Source organism: Ranitomeya imitator, chromosome 4, assembly GCF_032444005.1.
Source record: "Ranitomeya imitator isolate aRanImi1 chromosome 4, aRanImi1.pri, whole genome shotgun sequence".
NCBI classification, from domain to species: domain Eukaryota; kingdom Metazoa; phylum Chordata; class Amphibia; order Anura; family Dendrobatidae; genus Ranitomeya; species Ranitomeya imitator.
Genome location: NC_091285.1, coordinates 455314128 through 455331133, shown reverse-complemented (window position 1 = coordinate 455331133; position 17006 = coordinate 455314128). Strand labels below are relative to the sequence as shown.

At 44.5% G+C, this 17006-nt stretch overlaps 1 protein-coding gene across 1 annotated transcript; it reads left to right on the top strand.

The window, feature by feature from the left end:
* Nucleotides 1-340: 340 nt before the first annotated feature.
* Nucleotides 341-4086, top strand: LOC138674549 (olfactory receptor 5AR1-like). The gene is made up of 2 exons (XM_069762372.1): nt 341-386; nt 2972-4086. Exons 1-2 carry the CDS (start codon nt 341-343, stop codon nt 3952-3954), a joined length of 1029 nt encoding a protein of 342 aa, XP_069618473.1. The 3' UTR covers nt 3955-4086.
* The last annotated feature ends 12920 nt before the right edge of the window (nt 4087-17006 follow it).

The following is a 17006-nucleotide window of genomic DNA, read 5'->3' as shown; positions in this document are numbered from 1 at the left end:
CACCCTTGCTCGTGCATTGTTAAAGGAAACTGTCACATCTTTTTTTGTAATTAACTTCATATCTAATGGGCTTTAAAGCCGTGGAAACAGAGTCCTGTGCATAGCGTGTGCGCTCGTAATGCATATGTCACCTAGACACTGATTCACCATGCCTCCGGAGAATGCTCAGATATGAAATGAAGCTGGAGATGTACACTCAGATTCAATGCGCGAGAACAGGGACCTGATAGTCTGTGTGTAAGTGTGAGATTTACTGGGGATTTGCCATGACATTAGGCAGTCCAGGCAATCAATCAGTCTACAATGGGTGTGAATAATTTGAACAGGACAGTGACTGACCATGACTGGTAGGATAAAAAGTGCCACCCCTATGACACAAAGACAAGGTATGTGATGCAATAACCTAAGGAAGAAAAGGTTTTTTTTAGATAAATAGTGGGAAGTTTTGCTTGAGAAAACAATGTTAGTGATGCAGACTGCCCTCATTAGCAAGTCATTGGGGACAGTTTAATATCGAAAAAGACATGGCAGGTTAATTTTAATACAGCTGTCAGAGTTTGACAGCGGCAATTAACAGGTTAACAGTCATCATCACTGCACCACCTGTTAGATGCAGGTCCTGGCTGCAACAGCCATTACCTGCTGAGTATGGGGTGAGCTTACCCCATGAGTCCACTCCATACACTTGATTTCGACTTGTACAGCGGATGTTGTGAAGAGGTTAAAATGGACAGTATAAAAAAAAGCAGCTATGTCTTCCTTTTCTTTTTTTGTTTTTGGGGCAATCAGCCAGCATAATAGCACAGACATGTGTACAGCCCCGTAGACCCTAAAGGGTAAATGTTCTATCCTTCCAAAAAAAGAGAACATGTATGTAAAACACTATGATATTCATCCAGTAACATAGAATGCAGCTGTCCTGAATTTTATCTTTATGTATCTTCAGCTGCTGCTGATGAATAGTTATGAGAGATTGCACAATTGTCCAGCTAATGGTTAATTTGAGGACCTAACATACCCTCTAAATGTGAATGACGAGAAATCTCAATTAAGTTCCATACTTTAGACGCGTTTATTTTACAATGATATCTAATAAAAAATGACGTGAATAGAGACTAAAAAAGGTAAAATACACTGCTCAAAAAAATAAAGGTAACACTAAAATCCCACATTCTAGATATCACTGAATGAAATATTCCAGTTGTAAATCTTTATTCATTACATAGTGGAATGTGTTGAGAACAATAAAGCCTAAAAATGATCAACGTAAATCACAACTAATATCCCACGGAGGTCTGTAGTTGGAATGATACTCAAAATCAAAGTGGAAAATAAAGTTCAGGCTGATCCAACTTCAGTGGAAATGCCTCAAGACAAGGAAATGATGCTCAGTAGTGTGTGTGGCCTCCACGTGCCTGTATGACCTCCTTACAATGCCTGAGCATGCTCCTGATGAGGCGGCGGATGATCTCCTGAGGGATCTCTTCCCAGACCTGGACTAAAGCATCCGCCAACTCCTGGACAGTCTGTGGTGCAATTACTCTGAGACGTTGGTGGATGGTGCGAGACATGATGTCCCAGATGTGTTCAATTTGATTCTGATATGGGGAACGAACGGGCTAGTCCATAGCTTCAATGCCTTCATCTTGCATGAACTGCTGACACACTTCAGCCACAGAAGGTCAGGCATTGTCCTGCATTAGGAGGAACCCAGGCCCAACCGCACCAGCATATGGTCTCACAAGGAGTCTGAGGATCTCATATCGGTACCTAATGGCAGTCAGGTTACTTCTGGTGAGCACATGGAGGGCTGTGCGGCCATCCAAAGAAATGCCACCCCACACCGTTACTGACCCACTGCAAACCGGTCATGCTGAAGTATGTTTCAGGCAGCAAATCGACCTCCATGACGTCTTCAGTCTCTGTCACATTTGTCACATGTTCTCACGGTGAACCCCCTTTCATCTGTGAAGAACACAGGGCACCAGTGACAAATTTGCCAATCCTGGTGTTCTGTGGCAAATGCCAAGCGTCCTTCACGGTGTTGGGCTGTGAGCACCACCCCCATCTGTGGACATGGGGCACTCAGACCATCCTCATGGAGTCGGTTTCTAACCGTTTGTGCAGACACATGCACATTTGTGGCCTGCTGGAGGTCATTTTGCAGGGCTCTGGCAGTGCTCCTCCTGTTCCTCCTGTTACTCTGAAGTAGCGGTCCTGCTGCTGGGTTGTTGCCCTCCTATGGCCCCGTCCATATCTCCTGGTGTACTGGCCTGTCTCCTGGTAGCACCTCCAGCCTCTGGACACTACGTGCCATCCTGGATGAGCTGCAATTTTGTGGGTTGTAGTCAGTCTCATGCTACCACGAGTGTGAAAGCACAACCAACATTCAAAAGTGACCAAAATATCAGCCAGAAAGCATTGCTACTGAGATGTGGTCTGTGGTCCCAACCTGTAGAACCACTCCTTTATTGAGCGTGTCTTGATAATTGCCAATAATTTCCATCTGTTGTCTACTCCATTTGCACAACAGCATGCGAAATTGATTGTCAGTGTTGCTTCGTAAGTGGACATTTTGATTTCACAAAAGTTTGATTTACTTGGCGTTATATTCTATTGTTTAAGTGTTCCCTTTATTTTTTTTAGCAGTGTATATCATGTATCTGTAAATCTGGATTGTGTAAAATTTGAGTCTTCAAATTGTGTTTCACCCAATCAGGTGAATTGTCAACAGTTTAAAGACTGCATAAGGCATAATAAACTTGTATATGGCTGAACTAGTGTAAAATCCCACTATTCTACTGTATATCAATGTGAATCCTCATAAATATATTTATGATGGAGCCATGATACTTACATATGATCTCCATCTCATAAAGTTCTAAGAACTACAAATAATCATGTTAACAATGGAACTAAAATATAAATTATAACTATATATGAAATTATGTTTTTTTCTTTCTTTTTTCAGATGAGTCAGCCATCATTACTAGAAGTAAGAAGTCTCAGGAATTACTCAAGACATCGACATTCCTCCTTCTTGGGCTAACACAGGATCCACATCTTCAGATAGTGCTATTTTATTTGTTTCTTATTATGTACCTGGTGACATTTATAGGAAATGTTGGCATTTACTTAGTTGTCCACTTTTCTCCCAGCCTCCACACCCCCATGTATATTTTCTTGAGCCATTTGTCATTTATTGATCTCTGTTATTCTTCTTCTGTTGTCCCCAAGACTATGAGCAATCTCTTTCTTCAGAAGGGTTATATATCCAGGTTGGGCTGTGCAATGCAGCTTTTTATGTTTTCATCCTTTGGTTCCACAGAATGTCTTCTCTTTGGAGTAATGGCATATGATCGATATGTTGCTATATGTAACCCATTTCATTATGGAACCATCATGACAAATCAAACATGTACCATATTTGTTGCTGCGTCATACTTTGCAGCCATAACGCAAGCCACCATTCAAACAGGCTGCACGTTCAGTTTATCTTTCTGTGGTGCAAACATCATCAATCATTTCATTTGCGATGCTCTTCCTTTGATAAGACTCTCATGCTCAAGTACATTCTTAAATGAGCTACTAATCTCTGTATGTGCCTCTCTCATAGGAGGAGGCTCACTTATAATTATCCTAATATCTTATATTTTCATTGTGACCACTGTTGTCAAAATACCCTCAACCCAAGGGAAGAAAAAAGCATTTTCCACTTGCGCCTCTCATTTAGCATGTGTCACTTTGTTTTATGGTACCGTATTATTCAATTATCTTCATCCATCCAGTGGTCTTTTGACTGGTCATGAAATTGTGGCTTCAGTGCTATATACAATCGTCATTCCAATGCTGAACCCTATTATCTACAGCTTGAGAAACAAAGAAGTGAGGCGAAATATGCAACAATTCTTTAGTCAAAGAATTATTGTTCACTTATGGTTCATTAATTTCTAGAATTAGAAAAAGGCTGTGAGCTGGGTTGAGGGTAGCATAATCAATGTAATTCGATAGTAGAACAAATAATATCAGACACAAGCAAAATGAAGAAAAAAGTTATAAGGTTTTAAGCTATAATTACTATAAATATTAATTAGTGTATGCACTATTGTAACTAGCCATGCGGTTGCCCACTGTACATGTGACTCTTGTATATGGTCTGTCCTGCTGAGGAGAGCAAAGTGCCAGAGCTGTGCATGACTAGAGAAAAACAGAGCAAGTTTATCATACTTTTCCAAGCAATTATTTTCTATAGTGCTGCTAGCCCTGGTGGACAGCAACTACCGCTTAAAAATTCTAGATATCTTGGCTTATTTAACCTGCTGATTCCAGAATCTTCTGAATTTCCATAATGGGTCAGCAGATTCTCAACATCCAACTAGCCCCAAAAGCTTTTGCAGCCTGGATCATCTGTCCTTCCTGTCCCCTTTGTTAGTAGGTGATGAGGCCTTTGTCTTGTCACCGAATGTGCTTCAGCCTTTTTCCTCTGTGGGGAATGGAGGAGGAGGAGACGAAGGACAGGAAAAAGATGAAGCTATGAACTGTATACCCTTTTTGGGTTGGAAGTAATGCATGGGAATACACTACAGAAAAAACTGAACATTTGAATTGGCTTTATGTTCCACTGCTGTCATCCAGTGGGGTTGAGAAATTTGGGCAAATCTAGGTCTTGTTCATTTGATAAGAGTCAGTCTGTCAGCATTTTCAGTTGACAGGCGGATGCGCCTATCAGTTATTATGCCCCCAGCATTAAAAACATGCTCTGACAAAATGCTAGCAGCAGGTGAGGTCAGCACCTAGGAGTCACCATGGTGGAAGGAAGGAGGATCAGGGTGAGAATTATGTGGTTCAGACTCTTGGCTAGTGAGACTGGACAGTGTGGAAGACAAAGTGGTGCTGGGAAACATACTGGGAGCATTATCTGCCATCAATCCAACCATCTGTTAGCAGTGTTCTCTCTCCAAGAGTGGTGTCCCATACCCTCCTGCAAAGTGGGATAGGAAGCTAAGCCTCTTGGATGAGTGTTTGTTGTGCTCCCGCAGCAGACACAGTTTCACCTGGCTCACGGCCTCTCTATGCACCATCAGCAATATGTCAACTTCTTTGTCCCTTACCGCAAGCCTTGCACATTTTTAATTAAATATATAATATATGCCTTCAAACATCCTAGTAATAACCCTTTAAGGACCGAGGCACTTTGTAGGTTAATGACCAGGTCACTTTTTTTAAAATGTGTGTCAATTAATCAGATAATATCTCTGGAACGCTTCAATGGATCCCACCGATTCTGAGAATGTTTTCTCGTGACATATTGTACATCGTGATAGTGTTAAAATTTGTTATATATGACTTGTGTTTATTTGTGAAAATATCAGATATTTGGCCAAAATTTTGAAAATTTCACAATTTTCAAAATTTGAATTCTTATGTCCTTAAACCAGAAAAGTATGTCACACAAATAAGTTCATAAATAACATTTACCACGTGTCTACTTTACATCAGCAGAATTTTTGAAACATTATTTTTTCTGTTAGGAAGTTAGAAGAGTTAAAAGTTGATAAGCAATTTCTAATTTTCACAAACAAATTCAGAAAAACATTTTTTTAGGAACCACATTACATTTGAAGTGATTTTATTGGGACATATGATAGAAAATTACAAAAAGTCACAGCATTCTAAAACTGCAATGCTCAAGCTCCTCAAAACCACATTCAAAAAGTTTTATTAAACATTCAGATATTTTCACAAGGGTAACAAAAGAAAATGAATCTCAAAATTTGTTGTGCAATTTCTCATGAGTATGCCAATACTAATACACCATTTGAAAACTGTGCAGAAGGGTGCAGAGATCCTTAATCTGTGCCCACTCGGTAAACGTGATATGCACCACATCCGTACTGCGTTGGCCCAGGCTATACGACATGACATACTGTGTCAGGGCTCGTTGCTGCTGAGGGATGAGAACGGCGGAAATGAGCACACAGCTTACGTGCTTTGTGGAGCAGATCACTCAGGCCAGGATAGTGGCGGAAAAAATGTTGTACCACCAGGTTGAAGATGTGAGCCATGCGAGGCATGTGTATGAGCTTGCCTCGCCGTAGGGCAGCCACCAGGTTTGCACCATTATCGGACACGGCCTTCCCTGGATTCCAGTTTCAGTGGAGATAGCTATTGATCAAACTCAGCCTCGAGAGCTGTCCACAACTCTTCAGATGCATGACTGCGATCTCCAAGGCATATCAACATTAAAACTGCCTGATTGCAGAGAGCCTTGCTTGAGCAGTATGGACGTGGTGAGGATTCGCTCTGCACTGTTGGAACGCATGTCTCACTAAGGCACAGGTTGAGGGCGTAGGTAGAGGCCTTAGAGGATATAGAGGAGGAGGCAGAAGGCATGGGGGAAGTGTTAAATGTAGAGGTTTGTCCTGCAAGCCTTGCGGATTCCTAGACTTGTGGAGCAGCGCCTGGCCCCACAGCCACCAGTCACCAAGTGCCCAGTCAGCGAGATAAAATGCCCTTGGCCATGCTTACTCGTCTAAGTGTCTGTGGTGAAATGCACCCCGGCAGACAGAGATTTAGTCAAGGAATGGATGATGTTGTCTGCGACATGCTGATGTAGCACAGGCACAGCTTTCTTAGAAAATGAATGGCGACTGGGCAACTGGTACTGGTGGACTGCGATGGCCTTCAGCTTTCGGAAACCATCTGTATCTACCAGGTGGAAAGGCAGCATTTCCGTGGCCAATAGATGTGAGATGGTGGAGTTCAACCTCTTAGCTTTGTAATGCGTAGGAGGAAACAATCTTTGCATGACAACAACTGAGGAACCATGGGCTGGCTGCAGTGCTGAGACAGGGCATAGTACGGTAAACCGGGCAAACTGCTGGACCATGAAAGAGGTGCAGGCAGAGATGTCACAGTGGATTGAGAAAGTTGTGGTGCACTCGATCTCTGAGATTGGTCAAAAACAGCAGGCATGTCAGCTCCATTACAGCTGATGGCGGGCTTTCAGTGAACATGACTGAAGCATTTAAAGAACTCGAGGTTCTGTGGTCGAAGACCTGCGTCTCAATAGTTGACACAGTAGCAGAGGTAAAAGAAGAAGCAGCAGATGCGATTGATGGGGTGGCTGATCGTTTTTGAGGTCCGCTGGTCTGCATTTTTGTGCAGTGGGATTCCCATAGTAACGCATTTTGATTGCGCATGTGAAGGTTCATACATGTAGTAGTCAAATTATTGCACTTTTTACCTCTACTCAGTTTTGTTTTTGCAAAGTTGGCAGATTACATGAGTTGGCTCATCCTTTGCAGTGTCCAGGCCCAGGTTAGGCAACCCTTGCCACCCCTGTGAGCTGCGGACCAGTGGACGATGCTGGTTACAGCCACAGTTGTGGCTGAGGATGCATTGCTCGTCGTTGCTGCATCACTACGTGTCTGTGATGGATGGTGCAATGTAACTTCATCTTCCTCCTCAGGTGACCTACTCAGCTGTGTGCCTCTATGTTCATGCTAACTGGGATCTAACACCTCATCATCATCCTCTGTGTTATCAGATTCCTCACCCTTGGAGTCACCCTCCTCCTCTTTCTGCCCTGACAGCACAGTACAGTCTGCATGAGCCTCAAATATCTGAGTCTCATCAGAATCACCTCCCCCCAGGGGTTAATGTTTGATGACGAGGGTCAGGATTCTGTTTGGACCCTACTTCTTCCTGCCCCGGATCCAAGTTAAAAAAAATTTGTGCATCGGTGCAGATTTTCTCCCCTTTCATTTTTCGAAGCGTTTGAGTACACTTCTGATGACCATGGCATAAAATGTCTGAACAGCACTTCAGACTCACCCATCTGTGCTTCTGTACAGTTATTTGTATGGTTGAAGAGTTGTGAAGTGGGGGGAAACAGAGGGAATTTGGGTGCCACCTCTGTGGACTGTAATGGGTGTGATGTTGAGGTGGAGGAAGAGGAGGAGAGGCCACTTGAAGCTGCGCTTGCCATCCACTCGATCGCATGCTCTTTCTGGGCCTCATCAACAAGGCTTACCGCTGTGAGTCTGCCAAAGATAGGTAGTGGAGCAGCCTAACCAATAACAGAAGTTGTCAGAGGTCTTTGCATAGGATGTGATGTTGTTGGTTCACTAGTGCTTTCACTAACCTTACCACTCACCCCACATACACATTGAACACCAAGCCTAATTTCCCTTCTACTATGGCCTTGCTTTTCCCAGGCATGTTGCTCAGATACTTTGGTGGGAGCACAGTATTAGGAACCAAAAATTAGATTTTAAACTCTGCACCACCTCTGCAAACAGCTGAATTTCAGCCACAGTAAATTCCATGGTGAAATATGGTGTGCTGTATCACATTAGTCACAGAAGAAAGAATTGTGGATGAAGACTGTATGGCAAAAAAGATATGCTACAAACAATTTGAAAGTCAGATGTCCAATACTGTATGACGTTAGGAACACAATAATTTCTTGGTGGCCTCTAGATCAGGTCTCTATAACACACTAGATGCTACAAACTATTTTCAAGTCAGGTCTCCTACTGTATAACGTTTAGCAACAGAAACAAATTTGGGGTTATGTGCGTGAGTGTCTCCAGACAGCTTAATTTCAACTCAGCAAAGTGACAAAGTGTGATACTGTAGGCTGTCTAACTTTTTGCAACTGAAAAATTATAATTTTTTTTAATGTGCATTAGGTCTGCAGACAGTTTGATATCACCACAGCACTAAATGACAAGATGGGCTACAACAGGCTGTTTCACATTTAGCTAGTGACAAAATATTATTTAGAATGCTATACTCATGCATGTGTAAGGAGGTTGCTTTCCCTGCTCCTTACCTGGAACCACTTAGTCAGACAGCTGGGTTGTAGGGGGAAGACTTTCTGCCCTGGACAGAAGGGACCATGTGACTGCTGGGGGCAGAGAGGAAGAGAGAGGGGTGTGGTCAGAAAAAAGCGGGAGAGCAGAGCGTGGGGAACAGAGGGGACAGCACACCAGAGAGAGAGTAGGCTGCAGCGCCACGCTCCCCGAAAAAGAGTGCTCCCCGTGAGGGCACTGAGGCTGAGATACCAGCCGTAGTGAAGGCTGGATGTGAGAGTGTGGACTTGGAAGCCTCCATAATCAGAGAAGACGTATCCTCTTACAGTGACCTGAGTGTGCTGCCCTAGTGACTGCACTGACAAACCAGGACCCCTGAGTGTGACAAAGTAAACTGCTCAGTGTGTGTGTCGCATTGCTGCTGCAGAGAGAGAGACTGCCAGCCTAATATACAGAGACTCGCAGCAGAGTGGCTGTGTTACTTCCTGCTTCCAGCTTCACTGGGAGAAAAGACTGCAAAGACTTAATCCCGGAGTCTCCAGTTCCAAGGAGAGAGAGGAGAGACTTCAGGATCTTCAAGCACTGCTGGTGACTGTACCCACGTTGGAATAAGGGCCTACAGTAAGGACTGCCATGGACTGATAACTTACAAGAACATTCGTTAACCGTTTCAATTCTGCTTAACTGTTTACTGTTTGCTTCATCTCTATTAACCCCCTGTTTACTCCCTGTGAGGAGAATCTTACTCCTGTTAATAAATTCCCCTCAACAGTTAGTCTGTCTGTTCCGTGGTGACATACTCAACCCTGCACTCTACTACACTTGGCGTAATAGGCAGGATGTCACACGGTAGCGCGGAAAGGGCAGACCAAGCAGATGGGGGAGACCCCAAGTCTAGCATCTCCCTGGGAGCCATGTTAGCTAAGCTGCCAAAATTCTCGGGGAGCGATGTCATGTTGTGGAATTGGACGGAGCGCATCAGAGGGATGATGCGGATGCATCCTATGACGCCAGCTCTGCAGGCGGAAATAACTGTGATGGCCCTAGAGGGGGATGCACAGGACTCTGTTGTGCTCAGACCCCCCCAGGCAAGAGATACCCTGGACAAAGTATTACATATACTTGAGAAGACGCATGGGGACCCCACTGACGTAGGGGAGCTGCGAATGCGACTGTTTCGCTGGGTACAAAGAGAGGGGGAGACTGTGACGCAATATATGAATGCGGATGCATCCTATGACGCCAGCTCTGCAGGCGGAAATAACTGATGGCCCTAGAGGGGGATGCACAGGACTCTGTTGTGCTCAGACCCCCCCAGGCAAGAGATACCCTGGACAAAGTATTACATATACTTGAGAAGACGCATGGGGACCCCACTGACGTAGGGGAGCTGCGAATGCGACTGTTTCGCTGGGTACAAAGAGAGGGGGAGACTGTGACGCAATATATGAATGCACTGCAAGAGCTTCATACTGCCATTATACGGAAGGACGGTGTAGGTGTGGGGTCAATTGACGTTGTGCTGCGAGACCAACTGGTGACAGGCTTGCGAGATGTGTTGATGAAACAGGCCCTGCGAGAGCGCATGCGCGTAAAGCCAGATATGACTTTCTCTGTGGTCGGGAGTGAGACACGCATGCGAGAGCAAGAGCAAGGGGTGGTAGTGCCAGTGGGGAAGGTATGGAGTGGGAAGAAAATCTTTATTACCCCCTGTTTACTCCCTGATAAGTTACAAGAACATTTGTTAACCGTTTCAATTCCGCTTAACTGTTTACTGTTTGCTTTATCTCTATTAACTCCCTGTTTACTCCCTGTGAGGAGAATCTTACTCTTGTTAATAAATTCCCCTCAAAAGTTAGTCTGTCTGTTCCGTGGTGACATACTCAACCCCGCACTCTATTACACATGGATCACAATAGAAGCAGTTCACAACACACTTGTAAGACATGTGCCCTGTTGGCTTTGTCTGTAGACCTCAGTAATGGACAAAAGAAAAATGCTGGAAGGTAAATTTAACAGCCACACTATACTTTCGCTAGCTACACTATCTGACTGCCAAGCTAACTAGCTAAAATCTTGCTGCTACAGTCCCAACGCCAGGATCAGCCTCTCTGCGCTGTTACAGTATCAAAATGGTGCTAAAACAAGATGTCCGTTATTTATATGGAGAGCAACATGTAATTTCAGCAGCCAATGACAACAGCCATGGTGTCAGGATATTGTGGATGATTCCTGTGCCCAGATTGGCTAGCCGCAATATGCCCAAATAAAGTTAGAGAAAAAAAATGTTTATAGGAACTCCGCTCCTCTGAGCTCTGCAAGCGCCCTCCCCTCGTCAAACACTTGCAAAACGCTCATGATACACCACCACTATTGTTTCAAAAGTGCTGAAAATACTTTAGTGGCAATACAAATATCTTCCCGCACTTTTTACCGAAAGTCCGAATGTTACTGATTTTTACCGATTTTATAAAATTGTGTTCGTGTTTACGATCACGAAACTGAATGTGTCACATTCGTGCCGAATTTATGTTTGGTGATAGTTTTCTTCATCACTAGTGGTTAGCATCTTGAACCCCCAAGTGCTCTACAGAAGTTTAAAATGTAGAGCTGTGAAAATAAATAAAATCACATTTTTCCCCAAAAATTTTTGTTCACCCCAAATTTTTTATTTTTACAACAATAATGGGAGAAAATGGAACTCAAAATGTGTTGTGAAATTTCTCCTGTGTACTCTGATACCTCATATGTTGGTGAAAACTACTATTTGGGTGCATTGCAGGACTCGGAAGGGAAGGAGCTCTTTTGACTTTTTGAATGCAAAAATGGCTGGAATCGAGAGCGGACGCTATGCTGCATAACTCTTATGGAATGTAACTAGGTGTGTGGTGAGCACCTTGAACCCTATTTTTTGAAATTTGTAGACTCCTGGTTGGGTGTCCATCTGATTGGATGGCTGTAATGGAAGAGATGCCGCTCCCCGTTATACTATATCTACTCTAATGAAATTGTTGCCACTTTGGTGGTGTCTGCCCCTAATTATTTTACTTTTGAGGACTCCTGATTGGGTCTTCATCTTCTGGGTTGCTGTAGTGGAAGACATGTCAGTCCCTATTATACTATTTCTACTCTCAACCGGCCTTCCTCATAATTTTTAGAGAGTAAATAGGCAACCCTCAACCATCATTTTTAGAGAGTCATCAGAAAGCATTCGCTCATAATTTTTAGAGGGCCCCCCACTCATAATTTTTAGAAGGTTATCAAGCGGCATTAACTCATAATTTTTAGAGCTTCATCATACAGCCCTCACTAATAATTCTTAGAGGGCTAACAGATGACCCTCACTCATAATTTTTAGGGGGTCTGTTATGAAAGGCAATTCAGTACCACAATGGACATAGCGGTCAGAGCACATACAGTGATCTGACAATAACCCAAAATCATAGAACGAGCTCTGAGACGTGGGAACTCTGCAGACCGCAATCCCTAATCCTCTCCAAACAACACTAGAGGCAGCCGTGGATTGCGCCTAACTCTGCCTATGCAACTCGGCACAGCCTGAGAAACTAACTAGCCTGAAGATAGAAAATAAGCCTACCTTGCCTCAGATAAATACCCCAAAGGAAAAGGCAGCCCCCCACATATAATGACTGTGAGTTAAGATGAAAAGACAAACGTAGAGATGAAATAGATTCAGCAAAGTGAGGCCCGACTTTCTTAACAGAGCGAGGATAGAAAAGGCAACTTTGCGGTCCACACAAAACCCTAAAGAAAACCACGCAAAGGGGGCAAAAAGACCCTCCGTACCGAACTAACGGCACGGAGGTACACCCTTTGCGTCCCAGAGCTTCCAGCAACAAAATAGACAAGCTGGACAGAAAAAATAGCAAACAAATAGCAAAGAAGAACTTAGCTATGCAGAGCAGCAGGCCACAGGAATGATCCAGGGAAAAGCAAGTCCAACACTGGAACATTGACAGGAAGCCAGGATCAAAGCATTAGGTGGAGTTAAGTAGAGAAGCACCTAACGACCTCACCAGATCACCTGAGGGAGGAAACTCAGAAGCCGCAGTACCACTTCCCTCCACCAACAGAAGCTCACAGAGAGAATCAGCCGAAGTACCACTTGTGACCACAGGAGGGAGCTCTGCCACAGAATTCACAACAGTACCCCCCCTTGAGGAGGGGTCACCGAACTGTCACCAGAGCCCCCAGGCCGACCAGGATGAGCCACATGAAAGGCACGAACAAGATCAGGAGCATGGACATCAGAGGCAAAAACCCAGGAATTATCTTCCTGAGCATAACCCTTCCATTTAACCAGATACTGGAGTTTCCGTCTAGAAACACGAGAATCCAAAATCTTCTCCACAATATACTCCAATTCCCCCTCCACCAAAACCGGGGCAGGAGGATCAACAGAGGGAACCATAGGTGCCACGTATCTCCGCAACAATGACTTATGGAATACGTTATGTATGGAAAAAGAATCTGGAAGGGTCAGACGAAAAGACACAGGATTAAGAACCTCAGAAATCCTATACGGACCAATGAAACGAGGTTTAAACTTAGGAGAGGAAACCTTCATAGGAATATGACGAGAAGATAACCAAACCAGATCCCCAACACGAAGTCGGGGACCCACACGGCGTCTGCGATTAGCGAAACGTTGAGCCTTCTCCTGGGACAAGGTCAAATTGTCCACTACATGAGTCCAAATCTGCTGCAACCTGTCCACCACAGTATCCACACCAGGACAGTCCGAAGACTCAACCTGTCCTGAAGAGAAACGAGGATGGAACCCAGAATTGCAGAAAAATGGCGAAACCAAGGTAGCCGAGCTGGCCCGATTATTAAGGGCGAACTCAGCCAACGGCAAAAAGGACACCCAATCATCCTGATCGGCAGAAACAAAGCATCTCAGATATGTTTCCAAGGTCTGATTGGTTCGTTCGGTCTGGCCATTAGTCTGAGGATGGAAAGCTGAGGAAAAAGACAAGTCAATGCCCATCCTACCACAACAGGCTCGCCAAAACCTTGAAACAAACTGGGAACCTCTGTCAGAAACGATATTCTCTGGAATGCCATGTAAACGAACCACATGCTGGAAGAACAATGGCACCAAATCAGAGGAGGAAGGCAATTTAGACAAGGGTACCAGATGGACCATCTTAGAAAAGCGATCACAGACCACCCAAATGACTGACATCTTTTGAGAAACGGGAAGATCAGAAATAAAATCCATAGAGATATGTGTCCAAGGCCTCTTCGGGACCGGCAAGGGCAAAAGCAACCCACTGGCACGAGAACAGCAGGGCTTAGCCCGAGCACAAATCCCACAGGACTGCACAAAAGCACGCACATCCCACGACAGAGACGGCCACCAAAAGGATCTAGCCACTAACTCTCTGGTACCAAAGATTCCAGGATGACCAGCCAACACCGAACAATGAACCTCAGAGATAACTTTATTGGTCCACCTATCAGGGACAAACAGTTTCTCCGCTGGACAACGATCAGGTTTATTAGCCTGAAATTTTTGCAGCACCCGCTGCAAATCAGGGGAGATGGCAGACACAATTACTCCTTCCTTGAGGATACCCGCCGGCTCAGACAAACCCGGAGAGTCGGGCACAAAACTCCTAGACAGAGCATCCGCCTTCACATTTTTAGAGCCCGGAAGGTACGAAATCACAAAGTCAAAACGGGCAAAAAACAGCGACCAACGAGCCTGTCTAGGATTCAACCGCTTAGCAGACTCAAGATAAGTCAAGTTCTTATGATCAGTCAATACCACCACGCGATGCTTAGCTCCTTCAAGCCAATGACGCCACTCCTCGAATGCCCACTTCATGGCCAGCAACTCTCGGTTGCCCACATCATAATTACGCTCAGCAGGCGAAAACTTCCTGGAAAAAAAAGCGCATGGTTTCATCACTGGGCAATCAGAACCTCTCTGCGACAAAACAGCCCCTGCTCCAATCTCAGAAGCATCAACCTCAACCTGGAACGGAAGAGAAACATCTGGTTGACACAACACAGGGGCAGAAGAAAAACGACGCTTCAACTCTTGAAAAGCTTCCACAGCAGCAGAAGACCAATTGACCAAATCTGCACCCTTCTTGGTCAAATCAGTCAATGGTTTGGCAATACTAGAAAAATTGCAGATGAAGCGACGATAAAAATTAGCAAAGCCCAGGAACTTTTGTAGACTTTTCAGAGATGTCGGCTGAGTCCAATCATGGATGGCTTGGACCTTAACCGGATCCATCTCAATAGTAGAAGGGGAAAAGATGAACCCCAAAAATGAAACCTTCTGCACACCAAAGAGACACTTTGATCCCTTCACAAACAAAGAATTAGCACGCAGGACCTGAAAAACTGTTCTGACCTGCTTCACATGAGACTCTTAATCATCCGAGAAGATCAAAATGTCATCCAAGTACACAATCAGGAATTTATCCAGGTACTCTCGGAAGATGTCATGCATAAAGGACTGAAACACTGATGGAGCATTGGCAAGTCTGAATGGCATCACTAGATACTCAAAATGACCCTCGGGCGTATTAAATGCAGTTTTCCATTCATCTCCTCGCCTGATTCGCACCAGATTATACGCACCACGAAGATCTATCTTGGTGAACCAACTAGCCCCCTTAATCCGAGCAAACAAATCAGATAACAATGGCAAGGGGTACTGAAATTTAACCGTGATCTTATTTAGAAGGCGGTAATCTATACAAGGTCTCAGCGAACCATCCTTCTTGGCTACAAAAAAGAACCCTGCTCCTAATGGTGACGATGACGGGCGAATATGCCCCTTCTCCAGGGATTCCTTCACAAAACTGCGCATAGCGGCGTGCTCAGGCACGGATAAATTAAACAGTCGACCTTTTGGGAATTTACTACCAGGAATCAAATTGATAGCACAATCACAATCCCTATGCGGAGGTAGGGCATCGGACTTGGGCTCATCAAATACATCCCGGTAATCAGACAAGAACTCTGGAACCTCAGAAGGGGTGGATGATGAAATTGACAGAAATGGAACATAACCATGTACCCCCTGACAACCCCAGCTGGACACCGACATGGATTTCCAATCTAATACTGGATTATGGGCTTGTAGCCATGGCAACCCCAACACGACCACATCATGCAGATTATGCAACACCAGAAAGCGAATAACCTCCTGATGTGCAGGAGCCATGCACATGGTCAGCTGGGTCCAGTATTGAGGCTTATTCTTGGCCAAAGGCGTGGCATCAATTCCTCTCAATGGAATAGGACACTGCAAGGGCTCTAAGAGAAACCCACAACGCTTAGCATACTCCAAGTCCATCAAATTCAGGGCAGCGCCTGAATCCACAAATGCCATGACAGAATACGATGACAAAGAGCAGATCAAGGTAACGGACAGAAGAAATTTTGACTGTACCGTACCAATGGTGGCAGACCTAGCGAACCGCTTAGTGCGCTTAGGACAATCAGAGATAGCATGAGTGGAATCACCACAGTAGAAACACAGCCCATTCAGACGTCTGTGTTCTTGCCGTTCAACTCTGGTCAAAGTCCTATCGCACTGCATAGGCTCAGGTTTAAGCTCAGGTAATACCGCCAAATGGTGCACAGATATACGCTAACGCAAGCGTCGACCGATCTGAATGGCCAAAGACATAGACTCATTCAAACCAGCAGGCATAGGAAATCCCACCATGACATCCTTAAGGGCTTCAGAGAGACCCTTTCTGAACATAGCTGCCAGTGCAGATTCATTCCATTGAGTGAGCACGGACCACTTTCTAAATTTCTGACAATATACCTTTATCTCATCCTGACCCTGACAAAGAGCCAGCAAATTTTTCTCTGCCTGATCCACTGAATTAGGTTCATTGTACAGCAATCCGAGCGCCAGGAAAAACGCATCGATATTACTCAATGCAGGATCTCCTGGTGCAAGAGAAAATGCCCAGTCTTGAGGGTCGCCGCGCAAAAAAGAAATAACAATCAAAACCTGTTGAACTGGATCACCAGAGGAGCGAGGTTTCAAGGCCAGAAATAATTTACAATTATTTTTGAAACTCAGAAACTTAGTTCTATCTCCAAAAAACAAATCAGGAATAGGAATTCTTGGTTCTAACATAGATTTCTGATCAATAGTGTCTTGAATCTTTTGTACTCTTGCCG